This window comes from Citrus clementina, unplaced genomic scaffold (assembly GCF_000493195.1).
Source record: "Citrus clementina cultivar Clemenules unplaced genomic scaffold, Citrus_clementina_v1.0 scaffold_5, whole genome shotgun sequence".
In the NCBI taxonomy this organism is placed as follows: domain Eukaryota; kingdom Viridiplantae; phylum Streptophyta; class Magnoliopsida; order Sapindales; family Rutaceae; genus Citrus; species Citrus x clementina.
Genome location: NW_006262201.1, coordinates 11,009,681 through 11,034,678, shown reverse-complemented (window position 1 = coordinate 11,034,678; position 24,998 = coordinate 11,009,681). Strand labels below are relative to the sequence as shown.

The 24,998-nt window shown below is 34.4% G+C and overlaps 1 protein-coding gene and 1 pseudogene across 1 annotated transcript; both read right to left on the bottom strand.

Annotated features, from left to right (window-relative positions):
- Window positions 1-16,607: 16,607 nt before the first annotated feature.
- LOC112097928 lies at window positions 16,608-17,195 on the bottom strand (annotated as a pseudogene).
- A 5,887-nt stretch (window positions 17,196-23,082) lies between these two features.
- On the bottom strand, window positions 23,083-24,995 carry LOC112097927 (putative disease resistance protein RGA1). Its single transcript, XM_024183517.1, has 4 exons — window positions 24,875-24,995; window positions 24,294-24,454; window positions 23,789-24,137; window positions 23,083-23,534 (listed from the first exon to the last, which is right to left on the bottom strand). Exons 1-4 carry the CDS (start codon window positions 24,993-24,995, stop codon window positions 23,083-23,085), a joined length of 1,083 nt encoding a protein of 360 aa, XP_024039285.1.
- Window positions 24,996-24,998: the final 3 nt, after the last annotated feature.

Sequence of the window (24,998 nt, the reverse complement as noted above, 5' to 3'; positions counted from 1 at the left end):
TACTACCTAATAATATTTCAAAGTTTAATATAGATTGATTTACCTGTTGTTTATCGCCGGTAATTCCTACAATTTTTAATTTTTCATTTGATTCCCATTTATTGGATAAAAAAGATTTCATAATAGTTATTTCACTACCTGTGTCAATTAAAGCACAAGTATCTATGTCTTTTTCTGTTATATTTATTTGTATATAGACAGACATGGGATATTTTATATAAGCTTGTTTTAACATGTTTCACATACTATTTTTTGTCCTTGTATTATGAAAGTTATTTTATTTGGTTCGATTTTATAATATTCTAAATCATTTAAAAAACTATTTCCTAGTACTATATGTTTTTCTGGATCTGTAGTCATAAATGAATCTATATAACAAGGTACTATTATTCTAAGTCCTTCTATTATTACAGGGACTTTGACTTCTTGTTTACAAATATGTTTATTACCATTAAAATCAGTATATTCATAAGGAATTTCTTTTTCTTTTACTAAAAGTCCTTTATTTTTAGTATGGTTCATATAATTATGGATGGTACCCGTATCTATTAATATAGGTATTTTTGTTGTATAGTTTATTCCATTAAAGTATTGGCCTAATATTTTTATTACTCTATTAGTAGGTATGGACCTAACTATCTGTTTATCAGTGCTTAATCTTCTAGATGAACTTCCTCTTATTAGAGTTCTTCCTGTAAAACTTATAGGAATTATAGAGTTTTCATTATTATTATCTAAAAATGGTTTTCGATCATCTATTTTTAATTCATAATTAATGGGAATTTTGTAATCTTGAATTACATGTTCTATAAATGTTGCTATATCTTCACAATCCTTATTTATTTCTATATAAGGTTTATTCCCATATATTTCTCCATAATTCAAATTACAAAAACTATACAAAGCTGAGTAGTGTATTGTCATTATTCTATTTCCTTCTTTCATTAGATTTTTCTTTAGTAATTTAAAATGTAAACTTAATGTTTCATCTATATTTCTATCTTTTATATGTACACAGTATCTAGGGTGGCAGGTAAATAATAATTTAGTGTAACATAAATTCCCTTCTATTGTCCCTAAATGTCCTATGCTAGGGTCTGTAAATCTTTGGTCATGTAATGATAGAACTATGGGGCTATCTATTCCTTCTTTGAAAAGAGATTTTATTAATAATTGGATTTCTACCAAATATACATATTGAATTTTTTCTTTGATTGATTCACTTTTTATTTTTCTTAATGCTAAGTCTATTGACCTTTTATTAAGCAAACTAAATCTTATATTTCCTTCAACTTGTGTAATTGTTACAGCTTTTTCTTGTTCATAATATTCATGTAATAATTCTTCTTCTTTTAAATAGATCTCTAAATCTATGTAGTATTCCATATTCTGGTTTTTCCATATTTAATTTTAAAAGTTTATTATATTTTTCTTTATTAAAAGTGGCTACAAGACTATATCCACTTTTATTTTCTTCTTTTTCTATCTCTTCTATTTCTTCTACTTTTTCATTTTCCATTATTTCTTTGTTATTCGGATTCATCTTCTGATTTTTCTTCCATGTAAACTTCTTCTCCATCATATTCTGAGAGATTACTTATTTCTTCTAAATCACTTTTTATATTTTCAAAATCTTCTTTTAAAAGCCAAACTTTCTTTTTTGTACAATCTGTACTGATGTGTCCCATTTCTCCACAATTCCAACATTTACATTTGGATTTATCTAATATTTTTCTTTGGTTTTTATATTTTCTTTTATAATATTTTCTTCCGGCTTTTTTATATTTTCGTTTAAAATTATTATATTTCTTATATCTTTTTTCTTTTTTGTAAGATTTTCTGTGCCGTTTATCAGGTGTATAACACCCCCACTGAGTAGGCATTTCTGTTTTTTCACAACATATTTTTGTAATATTTTTACTCTTTTTTATTAGATTTCTTTGAATACATATTTCACTTAATCTTGTATTTAAAAATCTTATTCTAGATCCTAATGTGTCTGGGAGTATATTTTCATTATTACTAGTATATTTTTCATATTCATTAGTAAAATATCCATTCCAAGGGTAAGGAAGTTTCGAATAGTATAAATTTTTATAAATATTTTGGTCTTCATGACTCATAAATTGGGTATAGTAATATTTAGAAAATTCACAAGTATATTCGTTGACAAAACACATATTACAAATTGTTAGATTTATTAATTTCATTCTTGCTTCTAACTTATCATGTTTTGATTCATTTTCTGAGTTTTGTAACCAATCTTCTCCTAAAAATTCACTAGCAATATATTCAATTATTCTTTCAATTCCTAATCCTTTATTTTTTCCTAATGCTATCTTGGTTGAATCCTTTATTAATCTTTGTGTATCCTCACTTAATCCTTTCCACCAATTAAATACATTTCCTGTGAAGCTTGCTATTAAAATATCAGCAAATATATTTATTTTTTCTTCTTCTGTTTCAACATTCCAATCTTCTCTTGATCCATTAAACAGAAAAAATAATTTCATTTGCAGTCCCCATTCTACTAAGGCCTTTCAGGGATCTATTTTGCAGTCTAAATCTAAAAATGTGCCTGCATTGCTTATTGGTATTAAATGGTCATTATTAGGTTGGTATTCTTTTTTCCATTGATTATTTTTGGTAGGTGGATAATATTCAAAAAATGGTCTATTTTTCTTTTTATTTGTCCAATACCTATGGCTTGGTTCTTCTACATTAGGTTTCATTTCTGGTCCTCCAGCAACATTCATTTTTATACAATATTCTCTTTCAAATTCTTCCAAATCACTTAGATTTATATCACTGAATTTTTCAGTTAATTCTTCTAATTTTTCATCCATCAATCTGTATCACTAAGTGATGTTTCTTTTATTTCTATTTTTTCTTTACCTTTTTCTTTAGTTTTTAGTTCTGCTTTCAATTTTTCTGTTTCTTCTAATATTTTTGGGTATTGAGTCTTTACGAACCAGTCATCATAGCTGCCTGGTTGAGGTTTTTGTATGGGTTCTTTAAAGCTCGTTCCAATTATTCCAGATTTTAGTATTTCAAATTTTTCTACTCTTTTATTTTTCTTCTGACTTAATTGGATTACAGATAATTCTATTTTTATTTTTCCTATTTCTTGTTTAATTTCTTTTATTTCTTCTTTAAGATTTAAAAGTATTTCTTTTAATTCAAATAGTGTAGTTTCCATTAAAATTAGGGGTATTTATTGATATTGTCTCTATTGAATGTATGTTACATTCAACGTATCATAGAGTTAGCCATATTAAAATATTCATCCTAAATATCGAGATTCATCATGAAAAAAAAAAAACTTCTCAGTTTTGGTAACAACTCAAATAGTCTACGAGTGGAAATTTTTTTGAATGAAATACTTAAGCACAAATATTCTCTAATCACTTGATGTATTAGACTTTATAAAAAATACAAGACCACTTTTTTTTTATAACAATTCCACCTGATGTTTACAAAATGTATCATTTCTACACTATTGTCATCACGCCGTTAGAATTTTACTCATGTCAGAATGATAAACTTGTCATTGGACTCTTAACGGACAAAAACGACGTCGTATTTAAAGAAGAATGATATAATCCCATCTGCTTGAAACTTTCTACAATGACAAGACATAACTAGTAACGGACAACCTGCTGTGCCAGTCATTTTTCTCCTTCGGTTGGGATCGTCGATTTCTTTACTAAAATCAACGAGTGAATGATTATCAGCATCAGGAGCCAAAGAAGGCAAACCGCCACATTTGTTTTCGCTGTGGTCCTATAATTTATTGAAAAATCCTACGATTGCCCCAAAATAACAAAGCTAAAATAACACAACATACAACACAGTATCAAACTACCACCAATAAACTAAAAAATTCAAGGTTTAAAAAAAATTTGAAAGTTTAAAATTCTTAAACGACTTGAGAATAAGCCCCAATCCGCCATCGCCACGATCCACGGGTACAGGTACCAGATTAAAGTGCGTTTTCTCTTGAGCTCTCTTTTAATTATTTTAGTTTTAATTCTGATTTTTTAATTATGTACAGAAATGATATGTAGCAAAACCAAGCATAAAGAAATAAGAAGATAATGTTATATGGTACGGCTATTAGCCTATGTCATAGTAAAAGACATGAAGAAAATTTTACTAAGAAATGGGTGTGTACAAATATTAAAGGAAAACATTCACCGACGACCCAAATCGCAGATATGTGCTTAATTTTCTTACTCACTCTAAGAACATTCAATCTCCGAAAATTCATTCAAATGAAACTTTCAGAAAAACTTAATATTAAGGCTTTAGCATCACTTCATATGCTCAACAATTCAAATTTGAGGATGATATTTCTCAAAATGGAGGGCTCTACTTGGCTTGTGAACAATCTTCCTCACCATCATCCTTGCCATACCAGCAGCACTGAACAATCTTTGTTCTGACATTTGCCCCATTTATCTGTTTACACAAGAATCCGAACAACTGTTAGAAATTTTAATCTTTATATATATCCAAAATGGTGAATAAGATGATGTGGTTGATGATAAAAACCTGAGTTAAATAATTAAGGGTCCGGTAACAATCACAGCATCTCATCATGTGGGGAAAGCCTTCGCAACAGAAGACGGTGCTTGCATTCAAGCAATAATAACTTTCCAATTTCATAAGGTAGCTTAACGCCCTTTCAAGAATAAGTGCACCAGCCTAACAATTATTCATGGAAATTCAAATTCAGAATCATGTTAGTATGAGAGATGAAGTATAATAAGCGACTTGGCCACTATATATGCACTTATCACCTTCAATTTGCTCATCTTCGTCTACAGTATTGTTTCTGCTTTAACTTAATTAGCTTGCAAGCCACATAAGAATGGTTTTAAATAATAAGTGAGAGTGTGAATTCGAACAATTAATCAAAATGATGACCGAAGAGACAAAAGTAAAATAACCACAAGAAGTAGAAATATACTTTTTTTATATTTAGAGCATCTTCTACTGTCAAGTTCTTTTCCTTTAGCTCTGTTTCTGTGTGCGCTCAAACGCAATGCCTCAAGGCTCAAGATAATTTTATGACCATCAATCATTTGCAGCCACATGCAGACTTGAAAAACTAGTCATGGCCCTAAGGAACTTGAAAATTAGAAAAGATTCAGAATGAGTGACTAGAATATCTTAATCGAGACTACTTAAACATGCACGCCTTGAAAATCTGAAACTGAATTACTCAAATGAATGTGGTTGAAACTTTACTGCAAAGACTTTTTGACACCCATGAAGATGATACTCTACCTGATAACACAAGGAAACACAATCAATACAAGAAGATGATTTTACAAACAAATAAGAGCTTATAATTATTGGGAGAGCTCTACTCAAATTTGATGAGATATCTCTCAAAAGGGAGAGCTCCAATAATATATAAAGCCAAAAATCTAACACTCATCAAACTGGCTTGTGAACAATTAATCTTCCTCGCCATCATACATGCCAGGAGTAGTGAACAATCTTCATTCTAACATTTGCCTTAATAAGCTGCTTAGCATCCTTAACCTGAAAAATTGCACAAACAAAAACAACTTTTCTAAAGTTTATTCTTTAAAGGCATAGCAGTAAAGAAGATGATATCTGTTTATGCTAAAATTGACCTGAGTTATCCGAATGTCAAGAATCACAGCGTCTCATGTGGGCAAAATCATCGCAATACAACATGCTGATTTCAAGCAACATCTTATCACCTGTAATTTAATTAAGACAATAACTTTCCTCAACCATTACCCTACTCAATTTCAATGTATTATTGGCAACTAAATTCATAGGGTAAGTAGCTAATCAAATGTTCTCTTAACAATATTTCTCCAAATAACAAATATTCGGAAAATCTAAATGACAATCATGCATTTATGGCATCAAAATTTGGCTACAAAGCTGCCTGGAAAAGGCTTTAAATTCTTAATGAGGGCATGAATTCGAACAACTATGGTGAATAAAGAAACAAAGGCATAATACCGCAAGAAGTAAACCTTTTCCTCAGACCTCTGTTTCTGTTTGTGCTCAAACCAATGGAAACCGATGGAAATGAATTTCTATGAATTAGACACTTCTGCCAAAACAGGTACTCTGTACAAAGAAAGTAAAAGAGAGTCATAGAAAAATTTGAAGATAATTAAACTTTCAGTCACCATATCATTAATAGAAAACTTTGTACACTACGATCTATTGCAGATTAAGATTTGCATACCTAAGTTTTAATTGTAAACTAAATATACACAACATTATACCAGCATTAGGAGGCCGTACCAAAATGTACCGAATTTAATGTGCCTCTTCACAGCCATTGTACAAGCATCGAAGACTTTACCGCGAAAGCTGTTTCAAACGTGATGCACGTTAGAGATGCAAGATATGAAATTGTCATTACAAGAAGCATTGAAACATGTGTGAAAACTGTTTATGGACCTAAAATAACTTGAAAACTGTACTGACTTAAGCATTTTAATTACAACTGAGCATACAAACCTTGAAAATCCAAAATTGTACTCCGATGAATGAGCAATTGCACGAGCAGCTAAATTTACTGCAAAGGCTATTACAACCCTTGAAGATGATACTCTACATACCTACGCAAAGAAACACAGTGAATATGAAGGGTATTCTGACAATGCAAATTTGTGCAAATTATCAACTCTGGTTACCTGCATAATAGTGCCAACATCGAATTGCTTCGTCAATTGAAATATATGATCAGCCCAAAGATGCTTTGCTTTGTAGCTTTTGAGAACCTGAAATGGTTATTACAACCAACAGTGAAAAATGGGTGAAGAAGTGATAATACTAGCATAATTCCATATGCTTATAGAGGATAAACCGATCAAAGAAAGAAACAAGATAGAAATGATGATCTCAGCACCTTAATATCATGCAATAATAATCATCATGTCTTCCAGGCAGCCATCCATCCTCAACTGAAACAGAGCAGACCCAGCCATCACTTAGTTTTCAACATTACTACAAAGTACCCCAGAAATTCAGTCTCTCAAGAAGTTTAACGTAACAAATTATCGTACACTGAAGTAAATAGTTATATTCAATACAAAAATCAAAATATTAGAAAATATTGCACATTCCTATGAGACATTGGCAAAATATAGAAATTTAATTCAAAATTTAATTATTATCATTATTATTATTAATTTCATTACAAGTAACAATGAAGCAAAACAGAGGAGGAGGAGAAATTACCGGCGGGTTATAGTAATTGCAACCGTTCGAGAATTTAAAACTCGATGTGGGGAGTGTGAGATATCTTATGCCAGTCTTCTAGAATAGGACATCCCCCAATACTCAATTCCTGCAGTGTCGACGTTTGAAGAAGGTCATCTGGCAACACCTTTAATTTGGGGCAACAATCAATTTCCAAGGAAGAAAGACGTGGCATGATGGAGATGTTTTCCTTCCTCGTAACCCTGTAATCCCACTCTTCCAATTCTTCCATGTCCCAAATTTTGAGTGATTTCAATTTGGGGAAGGCAATAACTGATGATGATGATGAAGATGAAGACGGGTCATCATCACTACTTTCCTCTATTCCCAAAACCTCATTACCCACTCTTTTTATACTATTCAAATTTTGCAGGGCGAGTTTTTCCAGAGGCAATTTTCCCAGAGGAGGCAAATGCTCACAGTTAAGACACCCGTGAAGAAATAAATTCCTTAGATTAGTTAGCGAAGTCAACCATTTGGGAAAAATGTTGCCTCCATATAATAAAATCCATAATTCCTCTACATTCAAAGGCGGCTGTAAGGCTTCAAGAAGTTTTTCATCTTTCTCATTCTTCCTCCTCCTTTCTTCATCTTCCCCATTTACAACTTCACCTCCTTCTTCTTCTTCATATCCCCCATCCTCACCTTCATCTTCCCCACCTTCATCTTCATCCTCTTCTTTATCTTCCCAATCTACAACTTCAAACAAAAGATACAAACGAAGGAGGTTTTCCATATTTTGGAGTTCTAATCTCTCAGCCTCATCTACATGTGACAAATTACTCAACCCTTCTATTCCACATTCTCGAAGGAGTTGAAGATTTTTCAGACATTCAAGCCTACACGTACTGCCACCATCAACACCTCTACCCACAGCAAACTTGTCTAATTTTCGAAGATTGGTTAATTTGGAAATCCCTATTGGCATGTACTTCAACGACCAAGTAAGACCATTTAGCAAACTCCTCATGTTCTTTAACTTCCCAATCCCTACAGGCAATTCTCTTAGATTTCAGCACCCCCTAATATCTAGCTTTTGTAAATTATATAATTCACACAAAGTCTCAGGCAGTCTCTCTATGTGTAATTCAGACAAATTAGGATATTTTAAATGCATCAATTTTCCGACATCTTCTGGAATTTCTCTAATCAAATTTGGGTCAGGACGAAAAAGCAAGAACGATTGCCTTATAACTAATGCTCTTAAACACGCCAATTTACTAAATAACTCAGGAAGGATGCTACTATCAAGAGACGAATTGGAAGGACTTTCATCATCAATTAGGAGGGTACGCAATCTATTAAGTCCATGAATGGACATAGGAAATGAAGCGCCTTCTTTAAACTTTAACCTTAAGGGAGGGACTTTCCCACCAAAAGAGTTTATGACTGATTCTTTGGTACCATTAATTTCTAGCCACAAACATTCTTTGCTACTTACAAATTGAGCAAAATCATGTACTATGTCATGCATCTTGCAACTTATAATATCATCATCATCATTTTTCTCAAACTCTTAAAAGAAAGAGCGTGCTGCTAAAATGTTGAAACACTCTTCCCCAGTCATCGCCATCTCTTCATATTCTTCTGCATTAAGGTAACCTTGAGCCATCCATAGTGAAATTAGCTCCTCTTTATAAATATTGTAGTCTTTCGGAAAGATAGCACAAAATGAAAAATATTGTTTTACCATAGAATTGGACAACAAATCATTATAACTCAACAATAAAGGAGTCAAAAGACCTTTCCCAATCTCTTCTGCCTTCCACATTTCACTATCTAAAATTCTTTGCCAAATGTTTATTGCACTTTTAGAACGCAAGAAATTTCCTATTACCTTTGCAGCAAGAGGCAAGCCTTTGCACTTGCGTGCAATTTTTCACCCAATTGGTTCTAATCTTTCACAATCCTCGAAAGAGTGACCGAAAAATGTTAATCGCTTGAACAACGACTAGCAATCCTCTTCAGTCAATTGCTCAATGAAGATAATATTTGTTGATCCCATCATACGTGCAACTAACTCATTACGTGTAGTAACCAAAATTTTACTTCCGTGGAGACCATGATTTAAAGGAAGATTGGTGCCCATTTCTGAATTTATTTTTATACTGTAAAAGGATCAAATTACTCACAAAGTTATTTTAGCTTTCATGATATAAACAAATAATCATCATTTGATTTCAATAGAAAGAAGTATTCTGGGTAGAATATTGACTTCTTTAGCAGGGACTTCTTACTCTATTAGGTTAATAATGCATCGATTGTCACGTCATTAATTTTAGATTTTAAACTTCATATTCAAACTTTGTAAGATCATCATTTCTCCTTTTTTATTTAAAAAAAAAATTAACTTCTTGCATGATCTAATTAGTCTCGTTTCCTCTGAACAACGTTTTCTTTAAAACACACTTTTAAATCTCTACATCTCTCTGAAAGCTTTTCCTCCCCAAACTCCTCATCTCTTCCTCACCAAATCTTTGGAGGCAAAAATCTTTCTTGCCTTCTCCAGTGGATTCTTGTTTTTTTTTTGTTGCACCCACCTCTTCCTTATGATTTGCGGACGGGTGTCTTGTTCTGGCCTTCTTCACCTTAAGGTGGTTGTTCTAGTTCAATTTTCTCCTCCTTTGCTTTTGAGGATGGCTGCTATGCGTCCATTCAGATCTTGATCTGTGATGGTAATAATGTACCCGTTATGGTGATAATGTTGGTTTAATTTCTATTTTCCAGTACATAACCCTTCAACTTTTGGATCTAGAGTCTATGTTTCTCATGTTTGGAAAGTTAGAGGGTGTGAATCAATTTTTACTGTAAATCTATTTTGGTACTAGCTGGAAAGCATAAATGTGGTGGTGGAGATTATTTCGAAAGAGCCATGGAACCCCAAATGGAGCTTGAATTATATGTGCACTGCGAATGGAAGTTTTTCTTCTAGTGTACACGTGTTTCTTCCTACTCTTCAATAAAATTTTATGGGTCAATTCAATTGATTACTATAATAGATCTCTGTAACTAAAACAGATCTCTGTATTTTGATCTTTGTAATATGAACTAGTGATGTACTGCAAGTAGTTGTATTGTTGTTATTTTTTTAATGAAATATTAATATTTTCCTATAACAAAAAAAACTTAAAATTTTAGGTTTAAATCAAACAAAATGAAGGAAAAAGAAAAAACCAACAATGTACTTTAATAAGAAAAAGAATCTTTCACATAATATATAACTGAAAGTTTGAATAACCAAAGTTAAAACTTAATTAAAAAAAAAAGGGAGCAAAAAGGGAATAACAACAAGAGCTTGTTAAAGAAAGAAGCTGAGAGAGTCAGTGGGTTGGTGAATGATGATATTGTTGTTGTTGTTGTTACTATTATTTATGTCGTAAAAGCATATGCAGAGAGAGGCAGAGCAACCCACTAATCCTGTATACCTCGTGTTTATCCATTAAATGTAATTGTGATGGTTCGATTGAGCGAATAAAATCGCATGGTTAATATTAGTAGGTTTTATGTTGGAGTTGATCCAACATAGCCAAAAGGGAAGCATTAAACACAACATTAAACCCAAAATCCGTGCGCAACCAAATCCCGTAAAATGATAATACAGCAGCCTGTGTTTTCATTGGTTATTGATAATACAATGGTTATTGATATTTTGAGGTTTAATCTTAAATAATAATAACAAAAGAATAAAATTTTATCAAGATTTAACGAAATAAGTTGTAGCTTAATAATTGGTAAATGAGGAATGTCAACCGAATATCGTCAAAATAAATAATAAATTGTCGAGTTGAGATAATTTATTTGATTTTTTTTTTGTCTATCATTGTAAATTTAAATAGGGACAAACTTGTGGGGTGTAAAAATGAGTTGCAAATGCTGTTTGGTTACTGAGAAACAGAGAGAAAATTGATGAATATTCCAGATCTTATTAATTCATTTATTACAAATGAGTAAATTACAAGTCTTTTATACTTGCATTTCATTAGTAAAAGCTATTAACGAAACTGATCTGTATTAACTAACTAATACTAGCTAACTAATCACGCGAACTCTCATTGCTGCATAACAGAATCAGCTGACTCAGCATTGTTGACGTGGCATTGCTGACGTACCTTAGCTTCTGACTTCTTCTCTCTTCTCAGCTCAGCACAATGAGCTTTCTTCACAGCCCCTCTCAAACTCAAGGGACATAAATGCACATTGAGTTTGTTCCTCAGATAAATGAACTGAGAAGAGTTTAAGGGCTTAGTCATTATGTCTGCTATCTGCTCTGCACTAGGAACATATAGAGTCTTAAGATCTCCAGCTAGAACCTTATCTCTGATAAAATGCAGATCGATTTCTATGTGTTTGGTTCTTGAGTGAAACACTGGATTATGAGCAAGATCTTTGGCACTTACATTGTCACACCATATAACTGGTTTCTCCACATAACATAGATTAATCTCAAGAAACAAAGATTTTATCCATGTTATCTCTGAAACAGCTGCTGCAAGTGCTCTGTATTCACTTTCTGCAGAAGATTTTGTAACTACAGATTGCTTCTTTGAGGACCATGAGATTAAGTTGTTTCCTAGGTACACACAATATGCACCAGTGGATCTTCTGTCATCAAGATCACTTCCCCAGTCTGCATCTGTAAATGCTGTAACCTTCAGCTCACCTTCCTTAACAAATTTCAGCCCATAGTCTTGTGTTTCCTTCAGATATCTAAGCACACGTTTGCATGCCATAAGATGTTGAAGTGTTGGTGAAGATACATACTGACTTAGCTTATGAACTGAATAGGCAATTTCAGGTCTTGTCAAAACTAAATACTGAAGACCTCCTACAATGCTTCTGTAATGAGATGGATCTTCTATGTAATAGCCCATTTCCCCTTCTATATTCTTCTGCAATCTGTAATCTTTGCTGCTGCTCATTGGTGTATCTATTCCTTTACACTCGAGCATATCAGCTTTAGCCAGCAAGTCTCTGATATACTTCCTTTGTGACAAATACATACTGCCAAGATCATACAAAACTTCTATTCCAAGAAAATAAGATAGCTTTCCCAAATCCTTTAATGCAAATGCAGAACTGAATAGCTTGATAAAATCTTCCAGCTCATCACAATTTGATCCTGTAATCAATATGTCATCCACATATATCAGGATTAAAATAATTGATCTTTTATTCTTTTTCAAGAACAAAGATGAGTCAGACTTAGAATTCTCAAATCCCCATTGCACAAGACTGTTTCTCAGCTTGTCAAACCATGCTCGTGGAGCTTGTTTCAAACCATAAAGTGCCTTGTGAAGCTTGCACACAAAATCAGGTCTTTTGGAATCAATAAACCCTTCTGGTTGACTCATATACACCTCCTCAATTAAATCTCCATTTAAGAATGCATTATTCACATCAACCTGTCTTATTTGCCACTGATTCATTACTGCTAGACTCAGGACTATTCTAACTGTTGCTGCTTTCACCACTGGACTGAAAGTCTCAAAGTAGTTCACTCCTTCTATTTGCTGAAATCCTTTAGCAACCAACCTTGCCTTATATTTTGCAAAACTTCCATCAGTATTTGATTTCACTCGAAATACCCATTTGTTGCCAACAAGTTTGTGATGTTCTGTTCTTGGCACAAGTGTCCAGGTACCATTTGACATTAGTGCATCATATTCAGCTTTCATTGCTTGAAACCATCTCTCATCATTGATAGCCTCCTGAACTGTATCTGGTTCTTTATGCAACAATACTGCAATATATACCTTTGGCTTAAAGATACCTGCTTTCCCTCTAGTGATCATGGGGTGTTGGTTTAGTGATGGTGAGGTTGTCACTGTTTGATTGAGATGAGGGATATTGTTATTGTGTTGGTTTTGTGAATTTTCATCTGAGGGCTGTTCTAATGTTGTGTCCGGTATAGAAGGTAACATTATAGGTGCAGATGGATTATTTATGTCTGTGTTTGAGGGTTGTTGATTTGTTACCTGTGTTGAGACTACTGTTGAAGGAAAAATGTTGCCACTGGAGTATGCTTGAGAGAATGATTCATTGCTGGTGACTGAAAAATCTGTTATGACAGGTAATGTTGATAACTGGAAAACTTGTATAGGAGTAATTGTGCAATATGTATCAGACTTAGATTTATTTGAATTATGAAAGCTAGGATCAGCTGCAAATGGATAAGAGTGTTCATCAAAGACAACATGCCTAGCTATATATATATGTCCAGAGGGGTGATAACACTTGTAGCCTTTATGAGATGGACTATAACCAAGAAAAATGCATTTGGTTGTGTGATAGTCAAACTTGTGCTTATTGTAATCTCTCAGATATGGATAACAAGCACATCCAAAGCATTTCAGCATTTTATAATCAGCCTTGTGTTTATAAAGCTTTTCATATGGAGTAGACATCTTAAGTGCAGAAGTAGGGAGTCTATTAATGTGATAGACTGAGGCATGAAAAGCATCCCACCAGAATTGAAAAGGGAGTTTGGCTTGAGCTAGAAGTGTCAGTCCTAATTCTACAATTTGTCTGTGTTTTCTTTCAACAAGTCCATTCTGATGATGAGTGTAAGGGCAAGAGTGTCTAAAGAGAATGCCACATTCATTTAGAAAGGCAGTAAATGGTCTGTATTCTCCCCCCCAGTCAGATTGTAGAATTTTGATAGAAGTTTGAAATTGTTTTTCAACTTGAAGTTTGAACAGCTTGAACACTTCTAGAGCTTCTGATTTAAGTTTCAAAGGATAAATCCAGGTGTATCTGGTATGATCATCCACAAAGCTAATGTAATATCTAAAACCATCTCTAGAATATGCTGGTGAGGGACCCCATAGATTAGTGTGAACAAGTTCTAGAGCTGATGTGGATTTGATATCTGTGATTGGAAAATGAAGTTTATGAAATTTTCCTAGCTGACATGCTTCACAGAAATGCTTTGTAGCTTGATTAACAATATTTGTAGAGCACAAATTGGGATGCACAAGCTTAAGCAAATGAATTAGACTTTGAGTATTAGGATGACCAAATCGTTTGTGGAGTAAAGACATTTTATTGAATGAATCAGTGCTACAAGTATTCTTATTTGACTGAAAACATTTTCCAGAACAAGAACTATTAACTGAAGTGCTGAAATAACACTGAGATAGCATGGACACAGGCTTATTTATTGAGCTCTGAGATAGAAAAGAGGTAAATGTAGATTGTGATGATGAACTCAGCTGCAATTTGTATAAACCTTTCTCAGCAATACCCAATAGCAGAATTTTCCCTTTCAGTATATCCTTCACAAAGCAAACAGAACCAAGGAATTCAACAGATAAGTCATTATCAGTGGTCAGTCTAGAAACACTTATTAAATTCTTTGTAATAGATGGAACAAGTAGTATATCTTTAAGTGCAATGCATGTACTTGCATATTGTACTTTAGAGCTTTGAATTGTAAGATTGGCATTACCAACATGTGTGATTGACAAACCTTTACCATCACCAATGATAAGCTTGTCATTACCTCTAAACTCATTGCTGACATGCATATTTGCCATACTATTTGTTAGATGATGTGTAGCTCCACTGTCAAGGTACCATCCTTCATCTGCTGGTCCTTCAAAGTTAGCAGCATAAGCAGCTCCAGCTCCACTCACAGGTGAGCTCATTGAGTCAGATATGTATGAAGAATATGGTGGATTATACACGTGAGGTATCCCTGAATAATCAGCTGCAGCAGGCCATGAATCTTCAGTAGGTGCATTAAAATATGTCATATAGGCTGATCTCTGATTTCTTCCTCTTTTCATGTGTTGAGGCATATAATTTTCTTCAAACCTATGCCAACATTCTACTGCTGTGTGTCCAGATTTAAAACAGATCTGACAAACAACAGTCTGTTCCTCATTACCATCAGAATTCGACAAACCAGAATTAACACTATATTGTCCTCTCATGAATTGTGCCTGCTTATTATTGTTTCCAATCATTTGACCTCTGCCAAGATTATTACCAAGATTTCCAGATCCAGAGGGAAAGCCTCTTGGATGAGAATTGATAAACATTCCTCTTCCAGTATGAAAATTGTTTCTTCCAAATTGATTTCCACTATGAAATCCTCCATTATATCCACCTCTTCGAGCACTACCTCTTGTTTGAGCATAATAAGCATTCATCATACCATAGCCATTATTATTATGAGAAACATTAGCAAGATTTGCATTGAACATCTGTTTTTCATTTAGACTCTGTTCTAATCTTGTTTCATGCGTGAGCAGCAATGCATAGGAATCATCAAAATCTAGCTTACTAGCAGTTATGAAAGTTGCTAAATCTAGATAGCCTGGTCCAAGACCATTAAGGATCTGTTGTAACAGATCTTTGTCAGAAACTGGACTACCAGCACAGGCTAATTTATCTGCTATTTGTTTCATTTTCAAACAATAATCTTCTACATTTAGTGAATCTTTTCTCAAAACACTCATCTCATATTTAAGTTGAAGAACTCTAGCTTCAGATTTTGCACCAAACTTTTTCTCCAATGTTTTCCACACATCATATGCAGTATTACAAGAATGAACATGACTGAGAATACCTTCAGTGATTGAGCTTAATAGCCAGCTTAGTAATGTCTGATCCTGTGACCTCCAGATTATATATTCTGGATTTTCAACTTGTTGTGTAACTCTTCCCATTGTTTCAGCATAGCTTCCTGAAGTAAGAAATTGAGTAGGTGCTGCCTTTTCTCCATTGATGTAGCCTTCAAGTCTGTTTCCTCTTATAGAAGCTAATACTTGATTTCGCCAGAGCATATAATTGGATCTATCCAATTTGATTGGCGTAATGAATGAGAAGGTAGTTTGTATTGATTGATTCATGTTTGTTGTGTTTGGATTTGTGTTTAAATTGCTTGAGCTTGCCATATTTCTGGCTCTGATACCATGTAAAAATGAGTTGCAAATGCTGTTTGGTTACTGAGAAACAGAGAGAAAATTGATGAATATTCCAGATCTTATTATTTCATTTATTACAAATGAGTAAATTACAAGTCTTTTATACTTGCATTTCATTAGTAAAAGCTATTAACGAAACTGATCTGTATTAACTAACTAATACTAGCTAACTAATCACGCGAACTCTCATTGCTGCATAACAGAATCAGCTGACTCAGCATTGTTGACGTGGCATTGCTGACGTACCTTAGCTTCTGACTTCTTCTCTCTTCTCAGCTCAGCACAATGAGCTTTCTTCACATGGGGTGCCAATATTACCACTCTTAATACTATACATAACATTCTAAAAAAGAAATTAGAGCGGTGATATTTGACTCTCTCAATTTCTTTCGATAACCCTTTTTTTTCAACTAACTATATCCTTTTTTTTCTGAAATATCCTTTTTTTGTATTGGTCACAAGTGCAATAGGAAACAAAGACTGCTTCGTCTGCAGCCAAAGGTAGCACATTACGACGACGGTTGCATGGTGGTAGACGTGGAGGAACCTGAGGCGCTGGATGGAGTTTGACAAAACGATCAAAAGGGTGTCTAGGAATTCGAGTATTTTGGAAAAGGTAGAAGATGTATGCGTAGAAGAAGAGGGGGCCGGAGGGAGAAATGGTGGGGGGGAACAGAGGGTATAACGGAGGTGGGGTGAGTGGAGGATGATGGAGAGGGTGCAACCAACAGCCATGATGAGGGAGAGGAGGAGGAGGGTGAGGTTATGGACGGCTGTGATGGGCTTGAGGACGTGGGGTCCAATGAGAGGTGATGATGATGGTGATGTTGACGTTAATGTGTGGTAGAGGATGGATGTGAGGGAGAGGTAAGTGAGGATGGAGAGAATGGGGAAGTCTGGGGAGGAAGCTGGGGTTTGGTTTTCAGTCCATGTGAAGTTGAGGATTTGTGGGTGGTTTACAAGCCAATGTTGGAGAGTTGAGGTGATTGAATTTGAAACCATGGCTGGTGTTTTTTTTTTTTTTTTTTTTTGCCGGGGGGGGGGGGAAGATTTGGAAGAGATGATGTTGAGAGGAGCGGGGGAGTTTAGAAAGTTAGGGATGATATGAGGGTATTTTGGGCATATACTGATGTCTTAGCTTAATTTTTGGAAAAGAAAATAATAGTAAACTCTTTTTTCACATGAATTTAAAACTCCGAGTGTGTTTCCAAGAATTGTTTTTCTTTTTCTACTTTTGGATTTTGAATCATAATTTTTCAATTTATTAATGGGCATATGTGACAACGGCACTTCTGGACGTGGGTTTCATTAGTTCTTTTTTGGCTATTTCTGCTCAATCAAACTTGTGAATTACAAGATGATACTATAATTAGAGCTAATACTAAACAAGAACTCGAGTACGATCAAGTAATTAAAAGTTATGGCTTTTTGTCATTACAAGATGATTCAAACTTAAACTAGTGATCAAAAGTCTATCAAAGAAATCACAAAGACGCTCTGTTTGACAAATCCGCAGTAGAATTTGCACAATTTACCTGGGTTACAGAGAGTGAATAAGATTCCAAGCAACAGGCCATTATTATTATTAAGAAAACAATTCATCACTAGAACAAAATTAACTTTTCTAACTTACTAGAATTTAACTGAAGAAAAATTGGAATATATGACGTTGTATCACATATAGTATTTAGACATCAAGAAAAGAATCCCTCTATCAGTGAACTATACTTGCCAGGAAACACGGTGAATACCACCACCTCCCTACTAGTTCTTAGATGTCTCAAAAGAGTTTGATGAGGACTTCCGTGTTGTATCTCTTCGACAGGCAGCAAAATTGGGCTATTGACTAGGATTAACTCCCAAGAAATTTATGCGATCACCTTCTTCCAGACTATCCTCTTTCTTCGCACTTTAGGAGCCCTTGCTTCCCCTTCAACAGAGTCGACATTCCCTTGTTTGATGCCAAGGAGCCCAAGCCCCGAGACAATGGCATTCTTTGATATCAACCACTTTGGGGACTTTTGAGTTGAGCCATTGACATCCTGAGCCGCCCCGTTGTAAGCCTTCTTCAAAAGGTCATATGATTGAAGTAGCGGATCCGCTTCCACTCGTAGCCAAGCAAGCCTTGATCTTTCTCCTAATTGGACATTCAAAAAATCCATTTGAGAAGTTGAAGAATAGACAAAGTCCAACACATATAGGCAGTAAAGAAGAATTTGGACGGCAATTACTGATTTTTTATGCACAGGGCTGAACAAATGGATATATTAAGGCACTTAAAATTTGGAACCGTATTCACCACTTGTACTTCCTTAGAGAACTATCTCAGAGTTCAGTTAATTTAAAACCATTCTTACGTATTTAACTGTCAAACTAGAGAAATTGTACTTCTGTAGCGATGTCGCACTATTGTTAAGGATCTGGACTTGGAAAGGATGCAAGTGGATTAAGTAAAGAAAACTTGAAATAATACTTGGTGATAGATCTACACACTTCAATAGAAACCACACTAACCTCTTATCAGACAAGTAACAGATTCCCTAGTCAAAGTTTAACAAACAAAACATTTAAACAAGGGTAATTTGGTACGTCCAGAATAGTCTATCAATGGATATAGAGTTGTAGATCAATAAACAAATACGTAGAAGAGGGAGAGGGAGAGATAACCTGGTAACATCAAAATGGTTGATGACCGCTCTATCAAATCCACACAATAGCTGATATCTCATGTTTGCATATAGTCCGAGGAAAGCACCAAAACCAAGCTGATCCCATTCTTGCTTTATCCCATCACGACAGAAACAAACATTTATTAGCTTAATATATAAGATGAAAATAAAAAGGAAGGGGAGAGTTCCTTTGTTATGAGAGAAAAAACACACCTCTCCTTATGATTCTCCAACTCCCACGAAACAGTGCAACCAATTGTGGCAGCCTGCTCTAGTAGAAGTTTATACAAAAAAGCAGGATCTGCGAGCATCCTGTGGCAACAGCAGTCGATACATAAGAAATCTGATGAGAGATCCAACATCTTTAAACCAATCAAACATCACCGAACCATTGGAAAATGTATACTTATAATTTTTTTTTCCCCCAAAAACTTTGTCCAAGATAAATGAATGTATAAATCTCTTCTACTAGTCTAAGCTTTAACTGTTTTCAACTCCAAACTTCTAAATCCAACACAGATTCAAAACAGCCAAGATTAATGAGCGACAAAGCGATAATAACACAAATCCCAAAGCAATCAAAAAGCAAAACCCAACAAATGATAAATTAAATGTAATTCCAGGAGCTCAACAAGAAAGACTACCTGCCAATGAATGCCCTCGAGATTCCCTGAGTAAGTGAACGAGAGATGAACCTAGTAGTTGTTGGTCTGGCATTAATAAGACTTCAGAGGAACATGGCAATTATTATTATTAAGAAAACAATTCATTGCTAAAACAAAATTAACTTTTCTAACTTATTAAAATTTAACTAGAGAAAAATTGGAATACACGATGTTGTATCTCATACGGTATTTAGACATCAAGAAAAGAACCCCTCTATCTGTGAACTATACTTGCCAGGAAATTAACACCAGGCGAATACCACCCCCTCCTACTATTTATTAGGTGTCTCAGAGTTTGATGAGGACTTCCATGCTGTGTATCTTCGACAGGCAGCAAAATTGGGCAATTGACTACATTAACTCCAAGAAATTCAGAGGGCGCTAATTAAATACCCTTTTAACAGTATCTTTTTATTCTTCTCCAATCTAACAGTTATTTGAGAAATCTAAATGACAGTCATGCATCAAAGGCGTCAAAGTTTGGCTACAAAGCAGCCTGGAAAAGGCTTTTACCCTCTAAATGAGAGCATGAATTCGAAAAATATGATGAATGAAGAAACAAAGGCCTAATACCACAAGAAGTAAAACTTTTCCCCAGAGCTCTGTTTCTGTTTGTGCTAAAGCCAATGGAAACCGATGGAAATGAATTTCTACGAATTAGACATATCAGCCAAAACAGGTACTCTGTACAAGCAAAGTAAAAGAGAGTTACAAAAAAATTTAAATTGATATGATAATTAAAATTTCAGTCACCATATAATCAATAGAAAACTTTGTATACAATGATTTATTGCATATTAAGATTGTATAGCTAAATTTTAATTGCTATACAAAATATGATATTAGCATTGGGAGACCGCACCAAAACGTACCTAATTGAATGTGCCTTTTCACAGCCATTGTACAAGCTTTGAAGCATTACCACAAATGCTTTTTCAAACCCGTGAACATGATGCACCCGAGAGATGCAAGATATGAAATTGTTACTACAGCCAGCATTGAAACATTTGTTAAGAAAGGAAGTTCATGAAAGTACGCCTTAACAATCATTAGATACTCGTCTTCAGGAATCAGTTCATCTGTAATAACAATTTTCAAAAAGCATCAACTGCTTTAAGCTCCTCAACATCACAGAGATCTTCAATTAAGATAGAGCAGATCCGGCCATCATTATTCCTTCTACTGCTCTTTTGCTTTAGAGAACGCTTCAATTACAGAATGCGTGTAAGGCATTCTTGTTCAAGGTCCAGCGATCAAACCTTGCACAATAACAACAGAGGTAGTAGTTCCATCGCCAGCCTAATCCTTGGACTTGCCAATGTTCTCCACGAGTAGGAAATCAACCTAAAAAATAAGAATGAGTTTGAAAAACTGTTTATGGCCCTAAAGAACTTGAAAATCAGAAATGATTGAGAATGAGTGACTAAACATATTAATCGACTAAACATACAAAACTTGAAAACCCAATATTGAAGTACTCTGAATGAATGTGCAATTGCACGAGCTGGTGACAACTGAGTTTACTGCAAAGGCTCTTTCAAACCCTTGGAGATGATAACCTGATAACACAAAGAAACACAATGACTATTAAAGGATATTCTGACAACGCAAATTTTTGCAATCTATGAAGTGTGGTTACCTGCATAATAGTGTCAACACCAAATTCCTGCCTCCATTGACGCATATGATAATATTAGCACAATTCAATATGTTTATATAGGATAAATGATTCCAAGAATGAAACAAGATATAAATGATGATCTTAGCACCTTAACATCATGCAATAATAATCATCATGTCTTTCAGGCAGCTGTCCATCCTTAATTGAAACAGAGCAGACCCGGCCATCACTTCCTTCTCCAAAGTCCAGCAACCAAACGTTGCACAATAACCACAGTGATAATCCTTGGTTACCCCAATGTTCTCCATAGAGTCTTCAACGTCAACCTAAAAATGAAATGCAGGTGGAAATGAAAATTCTATAAACTAAATAAAATAAAAAATGCAATGCTTGAGCTTGAGCTTGCTTTAATGATCATAATATCGAATTTTGATATATCTTTACTTCTCTGTGGTTCAATCATTTACTTCTCTGTTCTTGTTTATTCACAACAAGATATCAATAGAAGAAGATGGAAATGAAATTCTATAAAATAAAGCAAGTGAATTACCAGCAGAACATTTTAGCAATCCTTTGGCTAAACTTTTCATTTTCTTAGCATACTCTCCTGCCTGCATCATTAAAACCAAATTAGATTGGACCTGTGAATTGCTAGTGTGGTTCTGACATTTCCTCGAATCCCTGGTGAGCATAATTAAACAAGTATGAAATAAAACAAAGTGGGCTAATGTACTACTAAAAACAATTACACAATTACTTTAAAGAATTAATGTCACGTATATTATATATAAAAAAATTCGATTATCATTATATAAGATAAAATTAATAATTTAGTTTTCAACATTACTGCAAATGTATCACAGAGATTTTGTCTCTCAGGAAGTTGCACATAACAAATTTTCGTGCATTAAAAAATAAAATACATTAGGAAGTTTACAAATGACTACATATTTTTTTTAAAAAAATATAGAAATTTCAACATACTACACTTGTTTTTTTTTAATTATTTAATCTTTAGAAAACAAGTTTAATAGATTTGATAACTAGGAAGTTTAAATTTTAAATAACTGAAATTAAAATATTATCGTAACTAACTTTTAACTTTATGAACTATTGATTAAATCTAACAGTACATATTTATACCATAATTGATTCTATAATTTTTGTAACAATATCATAGAGTGACCCATTAAATTAATGGTTCAAGTAAATAGTTGAATTCAATACGCAAATCAAAATATTAGAAAATATTATATATCCCCACATTGGCAATATACAGAATTTTAATTCAAAATATAAATATTTTTATTAATTTCATTGCAAGCAACAACAAAGTAAAACAGAGGAGAGAAATTACCGGCGGGTGATAGTAATTGCAACCATTCGAGAATTTACCACCACTCGATGCGGGGAATGTGAGAATTTACCACCACTTTCCCCTTTCTGTAACGTTCTTCTAGAATACGACAATCGTTAATAATCAATCTCTGCAGTGTCGTCGTTTCAACAATGTAATCCGGCAGCACCTTTAATTTGTGGCAAAACTGAATCGACAAGAGAGAAAGACGTGGCATGATGGAGATGTTTTCCTTCCTCGTAATCCTGTAATTCCACTCTTCCAGTTCTGTCATGACGCTAATTTCGAGTGATTTCAATTTGGGGAAGGCAATAACTGATGATGACGATGAAGATGAAGATGGGTCGTCCTCACTGTTTTCTTCTATTCCCAAAAACTCATTACCCACTCTTTTTACACTTTTTAATCTCCATAGTTTGAGTTTTTCCAGAGGCAATTTTCCCAACGGAGGCAAATGCTCACAGTTAACGCACGAGGAAAGTGTTAAATTCCTTAGATTGGTTAGCAAAGTCAACCATTTGGGAAAAATGTTGCCTCGGTAGGATATAATCCATAATTCCTCTACATTCAAAGGTGGTTATAAGGCTTCAAGAAGTTGTTTATCTTTCTTGTTCTTCCTCCTCCCTTCTTCGGCTTCCCCATCTACGACTCCACCAAACACAAGACGCAAACGAAGGAGGTTTTTCTTATTGTAAAGTTGTAACCTCTCAGCCTCATCTAAATGTGACACATTACCCAGCCCTTCTATTCCACATTCTCGAAGGAGTTGAAGATTTTTCAGAGATTCAAGCCTACACGTATTGCTACCATCAACACCTCCACCCACCACAAACTTGTCTAATGTTCGAAGACTGGTTAATTTGGAAATCCCTATTGGCATGTATTTCAACGAATAAGTTTCACCATTCAGTAAACTCCTCATGTTCATTAACTTCCCAATCCCCGCTGGCAATTCCCTAAGATTTTCGCAACCCCTAATATCTAGCTTTTGTAAATTATATAATTCACACAAAGTCTCAGGTAGTCTCTCTATACACAGTCCAGACAAATTAAGATATTTTAAATGCATCAATTTTCCGACATTTTCTGGAATTTCTCTAATCCAATTTTCGTTAGAATGAAAATATAGGAACGACTCAGGACGAAAAAATGGGAACGACTGCCTTATAACTAATGCCCTCAAACACTCCAATTTACTAAATAACTCTGGAAGGATGCTATTATTAAGAGACGGATTGTACGCAATCCATTAAGTCCATGAATGGACATAAGAAATGGAGCACCTCCTTCAAAATTTAACCCTAAGTGACGGACTTTCTCACCAAAAGAGTTTATGACTGATTCTTTGGTACCACTAATTTCTAGCCACAAACATTCTTTGCTACTCACAAATTGGGCAAAATCATGTACTATGTCATGCATCTTACACCTCATAAACTCATTATCGTCACCATATGTTTCAAACTCTTGAAAGAAAGAGTGTGTTGCTAAGATGTTGAAATACTCTTCTCCAATCATCTCCATTTCTTCGTCTTCTTCTGCATTAAGGTAACCTTGAGCCATCCACATATCAATCAATTCATTTTTATGCATATAGTGGTCTTTTGGAAAGACAGCACAATATGAGAAACACTGTTTTACCATAGAATTAAAGGGCAAATCATTATAACTCAACAACAAAGGAGCCAAAAGACCTTTCCTAATCTCTTCTACCTTCCACATTTCACTCTCTAAAATTCTTTGCCACTCTTTTACTGTACGTTTAGAGCGCAAGAGATTCCCTATTACCTTTACAGCAAGAGGCAGGCCTTTGCACTTGCGTGCAATTTTTCGCCCGATTGGTTCTAATTTTTCACGATCCTCGAAAGAGCGACCGAAAAATGCCAACCGCTTGAACAACAACCAGCATTCCTCTTCAGCTAGTTGTTCAATGGAGATAATATCTAACTCTATTGTTCGCATCATATGTGCAACTGACTCATTACGTGTGGTAACCACAATTTAACTTCCGGGAAGACCATTCTTTAGACAAAAGAAGAATTGATCCCATATATTATAATTCCCATCCCATACATCATCTAAGACAATAAAAAATTTTTTTCCTTCAATTGATCTATGGATATGGCTCATAAGAGATTGGAATTCGCTTAAACCAGAAGCTGACTCGCCTAGACCTTCAATGATTGCTTTGGCGACCCTCATCTCATCAAAAGTGTCTGATACACACACCCATATAACTTTTTCAAAATTTCTTTTCACCTCATCATTATTATAGGCTAGTTGTGCAAGAGTGGTTTTACCTATACCCCCTAACCCAACCAGTGAGATGATATGAGGATGTTGTTCGCCACTCTCACCCAACAACTTACCTAACAGCTCATTTTTCTCGTCATCTCTACCAAAAACCTCTCCCTCATCAATCAAGGAGGTGGTTCGCACTCGCTCTGGTTTCTTAACATTGTTACTCACATTCTCAACAAATTTAAACATATC

Coding starts and splice junctions, on each gene's coding strand:
- LOC112097927 (XM_024183517.1), bottom strand. CDS start 24,995: ATGTTTAAATTTGTTGAGAATGTGAGTAACAATGTTAAGAAACCAGAG. Junction 24,455..24,874: donor CGAGAAAAATGAGCTGTTAG/GTAAGTTGTTGG, acceptor TGCGAACAATAG/AGTTAGATATTATCTCCATT. Junction 24,138..24,293: donor GCCTGCCTCTTGCTGTAAAG/GTAATAGGGAAT, acceptor ATGGTAAAACAG/TGTTTCTCATATTGTGCTGT.